General features: G+C 44.1%; 1 protein-coding gene across 1 annotated transcript in view; it reads right to left on the bottom strand.

Annotated features, from left to right (window-relative positions):
• The window catches only part of ADGRV1 (adhesion G protein-coupled receptor V1), a 576,045-nt gene that overhangs the window by 261,160 nt on the left and 296,526 nt on the right, over positions 1-18,359 (bottom strand). Inside the window, exons 71-73 of the mRNA XM_040342090.1 lie at positions 17,161-17,634; positions 13,918-14,061; positions 2,084-2,255 (exon numbers count right to left, since the gene is read on the bottom strand). Of these exons, the coding sequence (XP_040198024.1) occupies positions 2,084-2,255; positions 13,918-14,061; positions 17,161-17,634 (790 nt within the window). The remainder of the gene's footprint in view (positions 1-2,083; positions 2,256-13,917; positions 14,062-17,160; positions 17,635-18,359) is intronic.

Raw genomic sequence — 18,359 nt, 5'->3', positions numbered from 1 at the left:
TAAATTTACCTGCACTGTCAGTTTCCCTAGCAAAAATCCTATGCTAGCACCTACCTACAGTAGAGGGTGCTACATAAGCACATACTATATGTATAATCAACTGACAAGAATGAGAAATATTACAGGTGTTCAGATGTGCTACATTTGATTACAGACTACAGAAAACACTGTCAGTTAAAAAAAAAAAACTGTTTCTTCTAAGCTTGAAATAGCAATAAACTATAGACTGCTCTTAGTTCTGGATTCCAGGATGGAATGTAACACAATTCTGTCTCTGTAGTTCTAAAATATACAGCAATGGCTACATCATACTACTGTGCTGCATTAGCACATGCATGTTAACATTAATTGTTTAATTGAATGGGCTGCCTAATGCACCAAATTGCATAAACAAAGATACATTCATCGGCCCGGATTCAGATACATTTGCGTATCTTTCGGCGGGCGTAGCGTATGTCAGATACACTACGCAGCCGTAACTTACAGCGGCAGGTCCCGTATTCAGAAAGAACTTGCGCTGTAAGTTACCGCAGCGTAGTGTAACTGGGCCAGAGTAAGCCCGCCTAATTCAAATGTGGAGGAGGGGGGCGTGTTTTATGTTAATTACTCGTGACCCCACGTAAATGATTCTTTTTACGAACGGCGCATGTGCCGTCTGTGGACGTTTACCAGTGCGCATGCTCCAAATTACGCCGCAAAGCCTCATTGGTTTCGACGTGAACGTAACTTACGCAAAGCCCTATTGGCGAACGACTTACGCAAACGACGTAATCAATGGAAAATTTGACGCTGGCCCGACGTCCATACTTAACATTTGCTACGCCTCATATAGCAGGGGTAACTTTACGCCGGAAAAAGCCTTATGTAAACGATGTACGTTTATGAATCGGCGTATCTACCCAATTTGCATATTCGACGCGGAAGTTTTCTGAAGCGCCCCTAGCGGTCAACATAAATATTGCACCCTAAGATACGATGGCGTATGAGACTTACTGAATCCGGGCCATCATTTTTTTTTGCAGAGCAATGCACACTAGCACAATGCAAATTGATTGAGAAGGTGCATTGGAGTACCATTCAGAATAAATATCACTGTGTCGGACCAACACATGTAAAGGGCATTGTTGTGTGTTACCACAATGCAGTAGTGTGAATGAGCCCTTAATGGCATGGATGAAGTGTGCAACTACAGTAAGATGTAGGAACTGTGGAAGACAAGGATCCCTTAATGTAACTACATGGTACAGTCACAAGCAGTCTTGTAGATTTCCGATGGAATGTAACACATAAAAGACAGTTCTGCTTCAGGGCAGAATGGAGCTAAACACACAGCTATTACAATGCAGGTTGATGTTGAAACAAAACCCGAACAAATAGATATAAAACACATGGTCAATAATAGTAGCTTGTAGACAGGTGCAGGCTGCTTTCTCCACTGCAGGTGGCGTTCATCCACAGCAGCAGTGCAGAGAGAAAGGAAGTCAAGAAGAACGTGGTTCCTCGTCCACAAGGGCAGCAATTCAGTTAAATGCTGGCCATTATGTGACTCTGGCAGCCGTCTTAGGTTGGCAGAGTCTATTTAGGACCCTGGCTCCTGGGTGCACTTTCAGCATGTGGGTAGTGTATGGACAGGTCACCCGTATGTCGGGGACAGTATTAGCAGTAGGGAAAGGTTGAAGATGAGTAGGAAAAGTTTAGCATATTGCCATTATCCTTGGACACCTTCAAACTTTTGCTCGGACCAGCCAGGCTGCTTTCAACCACTCCAGACAGCCTCTGTCAGTTCGGTTGAAACCTACACACAGTTGGCATCCATGAGTGTTCCTCCTCCTTCCAGCAGGCTTATTGTGAACTATTTCCATTTGCTTCAATATAAGTTCCATTTTTTTGCACCTGGTCTAAGTGTGCGTTATTGCCATTGCACCACACTGCACCTACAAGCTCAATATGCAATATAGAAAAATAATGTAATATATTTAAAATTAAATACACACAAAAAAAAAGACAATTTGTGTAACTTCGTTTTTTTTTAGTTTGAGAGGACATTTTATCTACTATTATTGTGAAGGAGCAAATTACTTACCAGATTCAGGTAAGAGTTTACCAATTCGGATGTCCTTTGGCATAAAACCAGGGGGATATCCAGAACGCCAGCTTACAGTGACTGAACCATAAGACCCTTCTCTGTAAACAACAGCATGTCCTATCCCCGATGTGATATTTGTAAGGCGGAATGCAACTGATTCAAAACCAACCTGACAGAAGAAAAGATGGTTTCAATATTTACTACTAATAGTCAGAGAACATTTCAACATTTGTGAAAAAGCATAAACAGAAATGATTCTGAGCACTAAATAGTATTATACACTTTCCTAATAAAGTATTTAATTATCACCCAACAGGGATGTTGCTAGGTTCCGGGGTTGTAAAGGTAAACAATGTTTTTCCTAAATAGCTTCCTTTACCTTAGTGCAGTCCTCCTTCACTTATCTAATCCTTTGATTTTGCTTTTAAATGTCCTTATTTCTTCTGAGAAATGCTCACTTCCTGTTCTTCTGTCTGTAACTACACACAGTAATGTGAGGCTTTCTCCCTGGTGTGGAGTGCCGTGCTCGCCCCCTCCCTTGGACTACAGGAGAGTCAGGACGCCCACTAACACACAGCTCCTTTCTTTATCTGCAATGTAGAGAGCGTCCTGACTCTCCGGTAGTCCAAGGGAGGGGGCGAGCACGACACTCCACACCAGGGAGAAAGCCTTGCATTACTGTGTGGAGTTACAGACAGAAGAACAGGAAGTGAGGATTTCTCAGAAGAAATAAAGACATGTAAATGCAAAATGGAAGGATGGGGTAAGTGAAGGAGGACTGCACTAAGGTAAAGGAAGCTAATTAGGATTTTTTTTTTTTTTTTACCTTTACAACCCCTTTAAAGACGTGAAGTATACCTGGACACTTTACATTGAAATATTTTTGTGCTTGCAAAAAAAAAGCCCCCCCCCCCCCCGTAGTTTTTTTATCCCACAGAAAAAACAGCCGTGTGTACTAGGCATAAGAGAGAAATTTAAAAAAAACGTAAAGAAAAGGTATAGACATGGGAATTGGGAACAAGAAAAAAAATCTCAACTTCCCCCGAGTTGAGATTTTTTTTCTTGTTCCCAATTCCCATGTTTATACCTTTTCCTTCTGTTTTTTTAATTTTCTCTCTTATGGCTAGTACACACGGGCGGTTTTTCTGTCAGATAAAAAAACGACGGTTTTCCTGACAGAATTCCTCTCAGCCTGCCTTGCATACACACGCTCAGACAAAAGTCTGCACGTCCAAAGCACGGTGACGTACAACGTGTATGACAGCACTATAAATGGGGAGTTCCGTTCCAACTGCGCCACCCTTTGGGCTGCTTTTTCTGATCCCTGTGTTAGTAAAAGTTTGGTGAGAGACAATTTTCGTTTTTCAGTCTTCGTGCTTTTCAGTCCGTTACAGTGTGACAAATGTGATATCTCCATTACGAATGCTAGTTTTACCAGGAAGAGCGCTCCTGTATCATACTTGATTCTGAGCATGCATGTTTTTTTGCCCCTCAGAAACGGATTTCCCGCTCTGATTTTTGGCCTGATGGGGAAAAAAGAGATCCTGATCTCTTTTTTTGTCTGGCAGTTTTCCCGTCGGAAAAACTGCGATGGAGCATACACACGTCCAGGATTCCCGGCCAAAAGCTCTCATAGCAGTTTTCCACTCCGAAAAAACGCTTGTGTGAGGCATTAGTCTATTTTCCTATCCCTACTCCACTTTTCTCCATTTAGTTCCCTAGCAATTTGCTCATAGGAAACCCAAGGAAACAAAGACAAAAAAACAAAACAGCATGAGCCAAAACATTGTAAATATTGCTGTTTTAGAGGCCTGGTGTGGAAGGGCACCCCAAAGCAACTTTAAAAGACACTATCTTGCACTGCAAAAAAATATACATAGACAGGGTGTGCATTTCAGTGTACTGCCTTCTGGTGTGATTTGAACCTAACGTGAAATTTGTTCCCTTCTGGACATGTCAGGCCGCGTACACACGACCGGTCCAAACCGATGAAAACGGACTGAAGTTCAGTTTCATCGGTCCAAACCGACCGTGTGTACGGCCCATCGGTCTGTTGTCCTTCGGACAAAAATTAGAGAACTTGCTTTAAAATCGAACTGACGGATGGCTGACCATCGGTCAAAACCGATGGTTAGTACACAAAAGCATCGGTTTAAAACCCGCGCATGCTCAGAATCAAGTCTACGCATGCTTGGAAGCATTGAACTTCGTTTGTTTTGCGTCACCGCGTTCTGACCCGATCGGTTTTTGAACTGATGGTGTGTACGCACATCAGACCATCAGTCTGCTTCAGCGGGGGAACCGATGAAAACGGTCCGTCGGACCATTCTCATCGGATGGACCGGTCGCGTGTACGCGGCATCAGAGGCCCTCTATAAATACCAAGTTGATTACCACTGTCCTCGAGATCTATAGGATCATTCTTGGGCTGCAGGTAACAATTACAGCAAAGACAACTTGGAACACTCAGTAGAACACCTAGGGCATGTGTCCTGGATGGCAGGGTCTAGCAGTGAATTTGTAACCAAGCCTTCAATATAATGCTCTCATTGCTGCTTATCATGTTACACATGTATTGTTGTTTATTTGCCTTTAAATACTGTAATTCGGGATTTTCCTAGCTATCATGACGGAAAATCTGAGTTATATGATGACAGGAGGCGAATATCTTGCATTAATCTTTCTTTTTAATGCTCATAGCAGAAAACATAAACATTTGTTTCTTTAAAATTTTGAGAAAAACTTCATAGAACTACATTACCCAGATGCCCCATGGACCCCTCCCCCATGTCCTAGTCTCTATATAAGGGGCTGTCTGGGTCTCCTCCTCCTCTTTCTTCATGCGATGCTGGCAACTCCAAAACTTCAGATAACCTTGCCGCAGTAGACAACACGTTCCACAGTGATCGGGAAACTTGTCTCCGACGCTGGAAGTAGGCCAACCGGGCCTTGTCGACAGTAATACCTGGAGGATGCTCCGACGGTCATAATTGTGCTCAACTGGAACAAAAACAAAATAACCGTCATACTGGAACTCCAGAACCTTTTCTTATCTTCCGCATAGGCGTAGACTCCACCCATCAATAACCTGAAACGAGAAAATATATCGTGATAGGGTGGGTAGGGTGGGAAGATATTCGCCTCCTGTCATCATATAACTCAGATTTTCCGTCATGATAGCTAGGAAAATCCCGAATTATATATCAGACAGGAGGCTTCATATCTTGCATGTTTAAAGCTAACAGATTTATCATGATACATGCCACAATGTTAAAGTACTGCAGAGGAAACATGACTTTGAGGTCGGAAGTAATAACGACGAAAAGTCGTTTCTGACGACCAATCCGCCGCTAATAAGAGGTCTGAGAGGGAACCGCCCGATGTGACCACCTTAGTAGCCATGGCCCCTCTGGTGGAATGGGCTCCGAAGAGCGAGATGTCGATCCCAGCCATTTCCATGGCCGTTCTCACCCATCTGGCCAGTGATGCTGAAGACACTGGTAGATGGGGTTTTACATAAGAGACCAGTAACTGGGTACAAGTGGGCGACCTCAGGATCGCGGTCCGATGTTCATATTGCTGTAAACATCGCACCACGCAGATGTGTGGGTGGTCAGTGAAGAGGGGGTAGAACACCGACTGTATTCCTGTTTTCGTCCGACGAACCACAGAGAATCTAACTCCTTCTGGCAGGAATTGGCGCCGAGATATGTCTAGAGCTCTAACATCCGAGACCCTTTTTATGGAAATAAGGCATAAAAGGGTAGCGAGTTTGACGGACAGTTTCTTTAGAGAGAGGACCTCATTGTCCCCCCATGAGGTGAAGAGTTGTAGAACCCGAGAGACGTCCCAAGTGGATTGATACCTTGGTCGGGGAGGTCGTTTGAATCTCACTCCCCGTAGCAGTCTACAGACCAGCGGGTGTTTACCCACCGGTGCCGCGTCGACCTGACAGTGATAGGCCGATATGGCAGACCTATAGACATTCAGAGAGCTGTAGGATCTACCTGTCTCGTACGCGTCTGCTAAGTAGTTCACGACCGCAGCTACAGGTGCATGAACGGCATCAATTTGCCGTTGATCACACCAACGAACCCACATGGTCCAGGCAGATCTGTACGCCGACCTAGTCCCGGGGGCCCAGGCCAGGGCGAGGAGATCTCTAGCTGATTGTGAAAAATTGATGTCCGTGTTTCCGAACCCGATACCAACCATGCTAACAGAGGGAGGTTGCCCTCCAGCAGCAATGGATGGCAACCCCTGGACGCGTTTGATAGGAGATGAGGTGAGAAGGGGAGCAATCGGGGATAATCGATTGACATCCCCAGCAGAAGGGGAAACCACGGTTGCGTCGGCCACCAGGGGGTGATCAACACCACCGTCGCCCCTTGAGTCACTACCTGTAGCGTGGTTCTGGTGATCATGTTGAACGGAGGGAACGCATACTGCGTCCCCCTCGTCCAAATCTGTCGGAATGCATCGACTGCCAATGCTTCCGGGTCCGGCCTCCAGCTGTAAAAGCGGAGTAGTTGTCTGTTGAGGCGAGAAGCGAAAAGGTCCGTATGAAAGGGACCCCACATTGTTTGCAGTGTCAGGAAGACTGAACGATCCAGTGCCCAGTCGCTGGAATCCGTCAGATAGCGCGAGTTCCAATCTGCGACTGTGTTGGAAATCCCGGGGAGGTATTCCGCTACCGGGGTGGTATTTATCGACAGACAGAATTGCCAGAATTCTGACGCGATGTCTGCTAATATCTTGGATTTTGTTCCCCCCAAGCGGTTGACATATTGAACCGCTGCTATGTTGTCCATGCGTAAGAGTACGCATTTGTTGGACGTATGTGGGAGAAAACTTTTGATCGCAAAGAATGCTGCCAAAAGTTCCAAAGCATTTATGTGGAGACGAGTTTCCTCCACTGACCATTTCCCCCCGGTTGTGATTTGTCCGCATCGAGCGCCCCAACCTTGGCGACTCGCATCGGATTCTATGATCACATCTGGGTATGAATTGAAAATAGTTCTGCCGTTCCATTCCACTGCGTGGCGAAGCCACCACAGCAGTTCCTCCACTGCGTCCGAGTCCAACGAGACTTCGTCTGCGTACCGCAAGCCCTGGCGCAGATGGAGTGTTTTTAGGCGCTGTAGAGCGCGATAGTGTAAGGGTGCAGGAAAGATTGCCTGAATAGACGCCGATAGGAGGCCTACTATCCGAGCAATCAACCGCAGGGATACCTGACCTTTGCGCAACGTGGCTCTGATTTCCTTGCGGATCAGAGCTAGTTTCGCCTTTGGTAACAGGAGCAAAGCCTGTTTGGTGTCTACCAGAAACCCCAAGAATTCCATCTCCTGAGACGGTAGAAGAACGGATTTCTTGTAATTGATGAGGAATCCGAGTTCCCTCAGCAATGACACCGCCCATTGGCTGTGTAGGGTCGCTTGTGTTCTGGAACGTGCCATGATCAGCATGTCGTCTAAGTAGATGATTAGACGTACCCCCCTGCTCCTGAGAGCGGCTACTACTGGTTTGAGTAGTTTGGTGAAGCACCAGGGGGCTGATGACAATCCGAATGGAAGGCAGGTGAACTGCCACATGCGGTCTCGCCACAGGAATCTTAGGAAAGCCTGAGATTCCGTGTGTATAGGGACCGTAAGGTATGCGTCTTTTAGGTCTATTTTTATTAGCCAGTCTCCTGGCCAGAGGAGGTCTCGTAACAGGTGAATACCTTCCATCTTGAAATGGCGGTAGGTCACATGTTGGTTGAGCTCCCTCAGGTTTATGACGGGGCGATAGCCGCCGTCCTTCTTTTTTACTAGAAAAACGTTGCTGACAAAACCAGTTGAGAGGGGATCTACCTCCTGAACTGCTCCTTTGTCTAGCAGGTCCCTGAGTTCCTCGTCTATCAGCCCTATGTTTTGAGTGGAAAAATGAATGGGAGGGGGTATGACATTCATGGCCGGGAGGGACACAAACTCTATCCGGTAACCCGTTACCGTCGAGAGTATCCATGCGTCCGCCGAAATCGTGGACCAGACGTGGGAAAAATACATTAGCCTTCCCCCCACCTGAGTGTGTGGAATCGTATGTAGAAGTAAACTCACCGGTCGGTGGTCTTGACCTGGGGAATCCACGGCCTCCGCGTCCCCTCCAGGGGCGTCCGCGGGGAGGGAAGAAGGGTGGTGGTTGAGCCATGGGCATGGCATACGATTGTGGCGCAGGAGCATACTGCTGGATTGGTCTTGAATAGGGCCTGTATGACGCGGCGCGGCCGGTAGATCGCCCTCTGCCTCTACCGGCCTTGCCAAAAACCTTGCCAGGTTGTGATTTGCGTAATGAGGTCTGTGCCTTGTCTAGGCTCGAGAATAAGCTGACAAACTTATTTATGTTCTTTATTAAATCATCTCCGAACAGAAGGCCATCGGCGGATGGTCCCGGTTCGTTTTCAGCAAGATGGCTAAGTTGGGGGTCCAACTTCATCAGTATGGAGCGGCGGCGCTCCACTGAGCATGTTGTGTTGGCGGTGCCCAGTAAGCATATAGCACGCTGAGCCCAGCCTCTAAGCTGTGTCAGATCCACGGGTTGGGCAGTTGCCACTGCCTGTTCTGATAAATTCAGAATTTTTGTGAGTGGACCAAGGAGGTCCAATATGCGGTCCTGTATAACTTTGAATGACCGCTCAATGCCTTTTTTAGCGTATTTCCCGGATCTTGTGAGGTACTTTAGCAGTACCGGGTCAATCTCTGGGGTGATAGCCACCTTGCTTGCCACGTGAGGCCTGGGGCATTCTGCTCGCAACTTATTGCGATTTGCCCTATCTAGCGACCTTCTGGTCCATAATTCTAGATATTGTGCCACATGAGGTAGTGGGGTCCAGTCCCCCGAACGAGGGTGAGATATCTCGTCCGGGTTAAACAGGGATTGACCCTGGGCATCTAAGACGACATTTTGTGTCGCCTCAGCGTTGGTTTCTGCTGTAAACCCCGCCTCCTCCTCGTCATTGCTCATGTCAGAATCAGAGGATTCGGCGTTGCCAGACATGTCAGATTCGTCCTCAGACGTGTCAAAAGAATTAGGTTTGATGCGTCTGGTTGATCCTTGCCCTTTTGAAAACTCCTTGGGGCCCAAGGGTCGAATGTGGCTTGGCCTGTGTGAGGCCTGGCAGGTCTGGTCTGATCCTGCTTGGGGCACATTATAAACTTCCCCTGCCGGGGAGTCGAGGTGCACCGACAGGTGCTTTTGTTTTTGGGATACTTTACCCCTTGTAGGGGGGCACCCTGAGGTAGATGGCCCAGAAATTTGTATGTTGGCATTTGCAGTCAGCGCTGCTTGAATTGATTTTGAGATCAATTCTTGTATCTGGGTTGTGGATAGCAGATGCGCAGCATCCACATCCACCACCTCACTGAGCAGTCCCTCAGTAGCCATTCTGAAATAGCCTGTGTATTATATTTCTAATTTTATCCGGAAGTGTCAGGGATAAATCACTGACCCTCCTTCAGGCTAAGTAGGAAAAAACGCTAGGGAGGGGTGAGCTTGCCCAAGTCCTGGCTAAGTCTGGCCAGAGGTAATGAGCGAGTTCTATTCCCCTTTTAAAATACCTGACCGAGGGATTTTTAGGAAAGATGTCAGCAGTCCTGATTAGCAGCGCGCTCCTGTGCTCTCTGCCCGTACAGTGAGAGTCAGGGTTGACGGCGCGTTTGTAACAGCTCCTCGGCCGTAATCTCGCGAGATTACGGCCGGGAGTCTTCTGATAGGACGGCTGACGGTGCAGAGGTGTGGCGTCACGACGCGCGTCGCTCGGTCACGCCCCCATCCAGGAGAAAGCCCGCGAAGCGCGGTTGGAGTGCAGGAGAAGCGAGGGGGAAGGGAGCTGTGTCCTAATGGATCCTGACTGAGTCTGAGAGACAGTCAGGTCAGTAAACCGATACGAACAGCGGTAGTACCGCACCCTTCCCAAGCCTGCAAATCTATTTACATACAAAATAAACAATATACAGTACAGTACAGTATATGACAATTATCAGTAACAGAATAATTATAACAGATATATGTCAATCATAAATGCATATACTTATCTCTTGCCATGAGCAGAAAGAAAGAGGTGGAGGAGACCCAGACAGCCCCTTATATAGAGACTAGGACATGGGGGAGGGGTCCATGGGGCATCTGGGTAATGTAGTTCTATGAAGTTTTTCTCAAAATTTTAAAGAAACAAATGTTTATGTTTTCTGCTATGAGCATTAAAAAGAAAGATTAATGCAAGATATGAAGCCTCCTGTCTGATATATAATTGTGTCATTTCCTCACTCTGTAGCTAGGAGATACTCTTTGTACTGTAGCTAGATCCACTCTACTTTTTTATGCTTAGCCTTCATTCACCTCATGTACTGGGTTCTGCTGGAGCTAGACACACTATCATGTTTTTGACCTATCTGATGTCTACCTTTTATGATCTTCACAAGTTTTTGGATTAAAGCTTTCTATGATCCGCGTACTGTCATTTAGACCGAGTCGCTGCTTTCTAAGCTATTGGACTGTAAATTAAGTTCTCACCACAACTGAATCAGTTATAGAAATCCCACTTTTGGGGCTTAAATTGCTAAAGCACAACATTGCTAATAAAGTTGAAAGACAACTCTGACAGAATATAAACCATGAATCTCTCTTTTAAATGGAAGATCACTTGGATGACCCTATGCATATTTTTTCGAACAGCATTGTCCACTATGAAATACAAATATCATTAACCACTTAAGCCCCGAGCCTGTTTTTCAGATTCGGTGTTTACGAGACTAAAAAATTTGTTTTGCTATAAAATTACTAAAAACCCCCAAACATTATATATATTTTTTTCTAACACCCTAGAGAATAAAATGGCAGTCATTGCAATACTTTTTGTCACACCGTAGCGCACTTTTTTTGGAAAAAAATCACTTTTTTAAATTAAAAAATAAGACAACAATAAATTTGGCCCAATTTTTTTACATATTGTGAAAGATAATGTTACGCCGAGTAAAATGATACCCAACATGTCACGCTTACAAATTGCGCCCGCTCGTGGCATGGCGTCAAACTTTTACCCTTAAAAATCTCGATTGGCGACGTTTAAAAAATTCTACAGGTTGCATTTTTTGAGTTACAGAGTAGGCCTATGGCTAGAATTATTGCTCTCGCTCTAACGATCGCGGCGATACCTCACTTGTGTGGTTTGAACACCGTTTTCATATGCAGGCGCTACTCGCGTATGCGTTCGCTTCTGCGTGCGGGCTCGTCGGGACGGGACGCTTTAAAAAAAAATTTGGGGGGTTTTCGGATTTATTTTTATTTATTTTACAATTTTTAACACTGAAATAAATAAAAAAAAAAATTATCACTTTTATTCCTATTACAAGGAATGTAAGCATTCCATGTAATAGAAAAAAGCATGACAGGTCCTCTTAAATATGAGATCTGGGGTCAAAAATACCTCAGATCTCATATTTAGGCTTAAATGCAAAAAAAAAAAAAAAAAATTGAAACTGTCATTTTTTCAAATGACAAAAAAAAAATGTTGCTTTAAGAGGCTGGGCGGGACTGACGTTTTGACGTCACTTCCGCCCAGCAGAGCTATGGGGACGGGTGAAGGAGATTTTTCCTTCACTCGTAACCCCGCTCAGCTGCCGAAAGGTCCCGATCTCCTCCGCCGCTACCGACGGCTACGGTAAGCGGCGGGAGAGGGGGGGCCCTCTCCCGCCACCGATAACGGCGATCTCGCGTGAATCCGCCGCGGAGACCGCCGTTATCGTTTACATGGCCGCCCACTGAAGAGATGAATATCTCGGTTGTGGCAGCAGCTGCTGCCGTTACAGAGATATTCATCTTTAAAGTGCCGACGTAGAATGACAGTGGGCGGTGGATGTAAACCCATTTTTTTTTTTTTTTTTTTTTTTTTATGTCACAATGTAGAGTATAAGATTTCCTATCATCTGTGCCCAGTCTTGCCACACAGAGTTAATCCAGCTCTGAGCAATCCTCTTTTATTGTTCAGTGAAAATTAACAGACTTCTAGATAAAACCCTGTCTAAATACAAAGTCCATTCCTCTCTCCTTGCTTTGAGTGACAGGTTATTTACATATCTAGCTTGGACATGTTTATTATATGTTATGTTTATCATAATATGAGGTGATCCACAGGTCATTATATATTACCAGGATGTGTTATGTGGGGGAGGGGTGGATTTCTCACTTTTTATACTGGGTTTACATCCACTTTAAAGAACTTGGAGATGAGACCCCCCTACAAGGCATGGTAACTAGGCCCCACTATTACTGCCCTCCTTGAGTAGAATATGGGTGTTTAAAAAAGTTATTTAAAATAAAAAATAATTACACTTGTAAAGATTTTTTAATGCTAGAGAAAAATAAGCTAAACACGTCTTGGCTAAGTGCAGGTTTGCATTTGAAAGAAAGACAATAATATGAAAATAATATGAAAACAGGCCCAAGACAATACATGTATGCTGAGCACATACAGGTTGGTTAGAGTGATTCAATGTTCAAGTGGATAAAAAACTACATGACCTTAGGAACACATGACTTAAACCTCAACACCTAACGCATGACTGTTAAATAAACATAAAGCATGAAACTGCAATGATGATTCATATTTTAATTCCAGTTACATAACACAAGACATATTTTATCTAAAGTTACATTTCGCCTGGATTCACACCTATGCAGTTTTAGTGCTTTTTACATTTTGCAGATTGGCACTACAGTCCATTGTACATGGTTTCCTATGGAACACAATCTGTAGTGCAAATCAGCAAAATGCAAAAAGCACCAAAAATGCATAGGTGTGAATCCAGCCTTATGCCGCGTATACACGATCGGAATTTCCGACAAGAAAAGTTCCACGTGAGCTTTTGGTCAGAAATTCCGACCGTGTGTAGGCCCCATCTGACTTTTTCTGTCGGAATTTCCGACAGCAAAAATTTTAGCTGGTTCTCAAATTTTCCGACGGCAAAAGTTCTGATCGTCTATATGCAATTCCGACAGACAAAAAAAACACGCATGCTCGGAATCAAGTCGACTCATGCTCGGAATAATTTTTCTAGGCTTGTCGTAGTGTTCTTGATGGTCGGAATTTTGTGTGACCGTGTGTCTGCAAAACAAGTTTGAGCCAAAATTTTGTTTTGGCTCAAACTCATTTCGTTCGTTTCCACGGTTTTCTTGTCGGAATTTTCGATCGTTTGTACGTGGCATAAGACAGGAGCGCTGTATGGGCTCATGTATGCAACATTTCAGAAATGTTAATTATAATTACTGGACCTAAAGATCAAAAGCATCTAAAGAACAACTGTTTGTGTTGCCCACAATAATCGAATTCTTATTTTTATACTGCTAAAAAAGTAAATGCCTTCAGATATTTCCCATCATAAAGCTTTTGTGACTAATACTGTAACTAAAACACTGTAAAGCCATTTAACAACAAACCTTATAGGAAATGTTCCCTCAAATTTTAAAATACTGTATATTTTAATATACAATTCACTGCAACAGTAGTGAGTATTCAATAATCTTTTATGTGAACAAATGTTAAGTACCGTCATACAACAAGTTATAGTTATAACCGTTTTTTATTATTATTATTGTTTTATATAACTGTCCTACACGTTTATTAAATAATCATTGACTTCCCAATACTGAAATACAAATCCTGAGAACCCATGACTGTAATAAATGTATGAGTATACTGGATATTATGATTGAAACTTTTTCATATTGTAGAAAGTTGGACTTGCTTTCCCTCTGCTGGTCAGCATTGAATACTGCAGTCCATACTATTACTATACCTCTGAATTGGCAGCTTCCTTAGGTACTGTTACTGGACTTGGCTTTTGTCCTTTATGTATGTAAGGCTTCCCAGAGGTGCTTTCACCCATCAACGTGACATTTGTCAACTCAAGAGTAAAATTAAAGCCAGGCAAGAGGAAGACCTGAGGATAAAACATATAGTCGATCAGGAAAAAGGCCAATTACATTCTAAAACTGAAAAAAATTGAAAAAATCATACAATCATTCTGATATTAGAGAAAAAAATTTTTCACAGGGGGGTAAAAATGCTGGGAATATGTGTGGATATCTGCATGGGAAGCTCATAAGTTTGGTGCCACATGCTGCAAATATTTTACTGCATTGACTAGATTGGAAATCAGAGATTTGCCCATCTAATTTGTCTGAGGTGGTACTAAAATCATGTCAAACATTTACCATACCACATTTGCATCTCACAAATTCTTAAATGTGGTAGTTACATGAATTCTCTTTTAGCCTAGGTTCACACTGCTGCGAATTCAAAATCGCGGTAAAATGCGCGATTTTACCACGATTTTGCGGCCGCGATTTTGCCGGGATTTCGGCCGCAATTTAATGTAAATCGCGGCCTGAAATCGCAAAAAGTAGTACAGGAACTACTTTTTGAAATCGCAGATGCGGCGTCGCACTGATTAGGACAGTGCCATTGCCGACAATTGCCGCCGATTTGAGATGCGATTTGACATGTCAAATCGCATCTCAAATCGTTCCAAATCGTACCCAGTGTGAACCAGGGCTGAGTCTTTATCCCTTTAATTTCAGTGATCCTGCCAGTAATCCTATACTTTTTCAAATTCCTTTAACAGACCAAGCTGTCCTGCAAAACTGACGTACACACGATCGGTTCATCTGATGGACCGTTTTCATCAGACGAACCGATCGTGTGTGGGTCCCATCGTTTTTTTATCCATCGGTGAAAAAAATAGGAACTTGTTTTAAATTATCTGAAGGTTAAAAAAACGATCGTCTGTGGGCACGTCCATCGGTTAAAAATCCACGCATGCTCAGAATCAAGTTGACGCATGCTCGGAAGCATTGAACTTCATTTTTATCAGCACGTTGTTGTGTTTTAAGTCACCACGTTCTGACACGATTGTTTTTTTAACTGATGGTGTGTAGGCAAGACTGATGAAAGTCAGCTTCATCGGATATCTGATGAAAAAATCCATCAGACCGTTTTCATCGGATGAACCGATCGTGTGTACAGGGCATTAGAGGATTGAAACAAACCATTCAAAGCCTACAGGGGTGCTTACAATGGTCAACTTTTATTCAGAAAAAAATAAAAAAAACTCCCCACTAAAGTCTGCAACATTCCTCGTCTGTGACAGCATTTTCACACCTTCTATTTTTGAGCGCAGGGTCTTTGGTCATTTTGATTGGCCATTGCTGAAAGATATAACTCATTAATCTCTGTACACAGAGCTGAGAATGTACCCGAAGCTGGGGATGGATAGCTCAGCATACATTGTAAAGAAGGACTCTACAGTAAAGTAAGTTTATTTTATTGCAGAAGAGACTAAGCACGTCTCTTCTCCTATCTATAGCCTGTCCACTCACAGTTTGCCATCTTGTACATTTAGCTGCACTTTAAAAAGTATTAGCTGGAGTTTAGCTTGAATTTTTTAGTCAAGTCCAATTATTTTTGTTAGTGGATCTAATACTACCCGCACCACAGATTGATACTGCTACTGTCCAAGGTACCTTTGGCCTCCTCCATAGAGTGGAGTTACCCTAAGACAGGAAGTGTGTAAATGGTTGGATTACAAGGTGAAAATAAAGGGGAAAAAGCCATAATAATAAAAAAAAAAAAAACGAATACAGCCACCACATTTAAAGTGGTTGCAAAGGCAGAAGGTTTTGTATCCCAATGCATTCTATGCATTAAAATAAAAAACCTTCTGTGTGTAGCAGATGTTGCATTAGAGACTTAGCTGGCCAGACTCTCCCACCTGATTAGCTGAGACAGCAGCGGAGCCCCATTGGCTTCCCTTGGGGTCAATCAATTTCAGTGAGCCAATTAGAAGAGAGGGGGGGCATGCCTCTGCTCCGCCTCTGAATGGACACATAGAGCAGCAACTGAGCTCGGGTGCCCCCATAGCAAGATGCTTGCTGTTGGGGCACTGGGCAGGAGGAAGGGGCCAGAGGCGCCGAAGAGGGACCCAAGAACAAGAGGATCTGGGCTTCTCTGTGCAAAACCACTGCACAGAGGAGGTGAGTATAACATGTTTATTATTTTTAAATGAAAAAAAAAAAAGAGATTTTAGTATCAATTTAAAGATGAACTTTAAAGCGGGGGTTCACCCTTAGAGGGCACTTTTCCCCCTTAGATTCCTGCTCGTTTTTACTAGGGGAATCGGCTATTTATTTTAAAATATGTGCAGTACTTACCTGTTTACGAGATGCATCCTCTCCGTCGCTTCCGGGTATGGGCTTCGGGAATGGGCGTTCCTTCTTGATTGACAGTCTTCCGAGAGGCTTCCGACGGTCGCATCCATCGCGTCACGATTTTCCGAAAGAAGCCGAACGTCGGTGCGCAGGCGCAGTATAGAGCCGCACCGACGTTCGGCTTCTTTCGGCTACGAGTGACGCGATGGATGCGACCGTCGGAAGCCTCTCGGAAGGCTGTCAATCAAGAAGGAACGCCCGCTCCCGAAGACCCATACCCGGAAGCGACGGAAGAAGATGCAGCTCGAAAACGGGTAAGTACTGCTCATATTTTAATACAAATAGCCGATTCCCCTAGACCGAACGAGCAGGAAGCTAAGGGGAGAAAAACATTTTTTTTACAAATGGGTGAACTCCCGCTTTAACCTTACCTTAAATACTATAAAGGCACCTTTAGAAATGTGTAGCAAAGACAATCTGTAGGCTTTTTTCTCCTTTAATTGGCTTTTTTTTACTTTTACTCTCCATTCTTCTCAAGCTATTTGCACGAAGGACTGATGAACCCATATCCCCCTTCCTGGAACCCTGCCTTTACCTTTGCATCTGACAGTTGAAATCTGACAGTGCACATCATCTTAGGGGGATGAATCTGTGAGGCCCTTGTAGCATCACCAGTGCCACGCTCAACCAAAAAGTGAAAAAAAATGGGGGGGAAAGGTCTGCTTTAAGGATTGTTGAGCAGCCATAAATAACATTTTTTTATGGGGTTTAGATACACTTTAATGTATTTCAGCTGCAGATTACACATGATTAAGCATCTGATGAAAACTGACCTGGTTACTGATTGGCACTATGCTAATACCATAGCTTGCACCATCTTGAATAAATACACTTCCCGTAATTATTCCGGTCTGATTTTCTCGTGCTGTTTTTCCAAAAGACACTTGGTACTCAACAGTGACATTGCCAAATGTTCCTCCCAGCCTTGTCACATTAGTTTGGATGAAACGTTCCATGTCATTATTTACAATGACAGTCTGACTTGCTGGGTCCAAATAGAACACACCGTGGGGGTCATCATTTGCCAGAACAGTGAACCACAACACACTTCTCATACTATCCAAATCAGCCCCTCCTTCTACGGAGGTCAGTTGGAGCTCACAAAGCTCATCCATTTCTGGCACATCATCCGGTAAAAGCTGAATTACAATCTCTGCGTTATTTTGTTTATCAGGAATGACAACCCAACCAGAAGTAGATGAAAAGTCACTTTTAATGTCTGATAAACTGGTCAGTCTCCAATAAACCTTAAAAGAGAGAAAAAGCATTGATAAATTCACATCCAAGGCATTTCAAAGATCTGTCCTGATAAACATTTTTCTACAAATTGGCAACACAGATTGAGATGTATACTGTTTGAAATGTACATTTTAGGGCCCTTTCACATGTGCGGACAGTATAGCCTTGTACACACGCACACGGAGCTATCCTGGAGAGGACCATGCAAGAGGCTGGTATCTTGGGAGAAGACCTGGGAACTTCATTGAAGGATGCACCGTGCACTGAGAGGCTTGACAGTGTCGCTACATTAATTTTAATAAAAATTGAGGACTATAAACAGCCTTCAGCCTACAACCCATGGACATGGTATGTACAGACAGACTAGCTAGGACAGGGGTCATCAGCCCTGTCCTCAGGGCCCACTAACAGGCCAGGTTTGCAAGATAACTGAAATGCATCCCAGGTGATATCATTTGCTTCTCAGTGATTGCAGTATTCTAGTCTGCATCTCCCCAAGGTAATACATAAAACCTGGCCTGTTAGTGGGCCCTGAGGACAGGGTTGATGACCACTGAGCTAGGAGATCAAGATGGATCCCACATGGTATCTGCAGGTACATCAAGAGCATTTGTAAAAAAAGAAATGTGCTAAATTTGTATGCCAATTTTGGACCCTGTATGCCAGCCAGTTCTACTACATTTATAAAGGATTGGCCTCACCTAGAAAATTGTCAGGTGAACACTCCTGTTGA

This window comes from Rana temporaria, chromosome 1 (assembly GCF_905171775.1).
Source record: "Rana temporaria chromosome 1, aRanTem1.1, whole genome shotgun sequence".
Lineage (NCBI taxonomy): Eukaryota > Metazoa > Chordata > Amphibia > Anura > Ranidae > Rana > Rana temporaria.
This window is presented reverse-complemented; position numbering and strand designations above follow the sequence as displayed.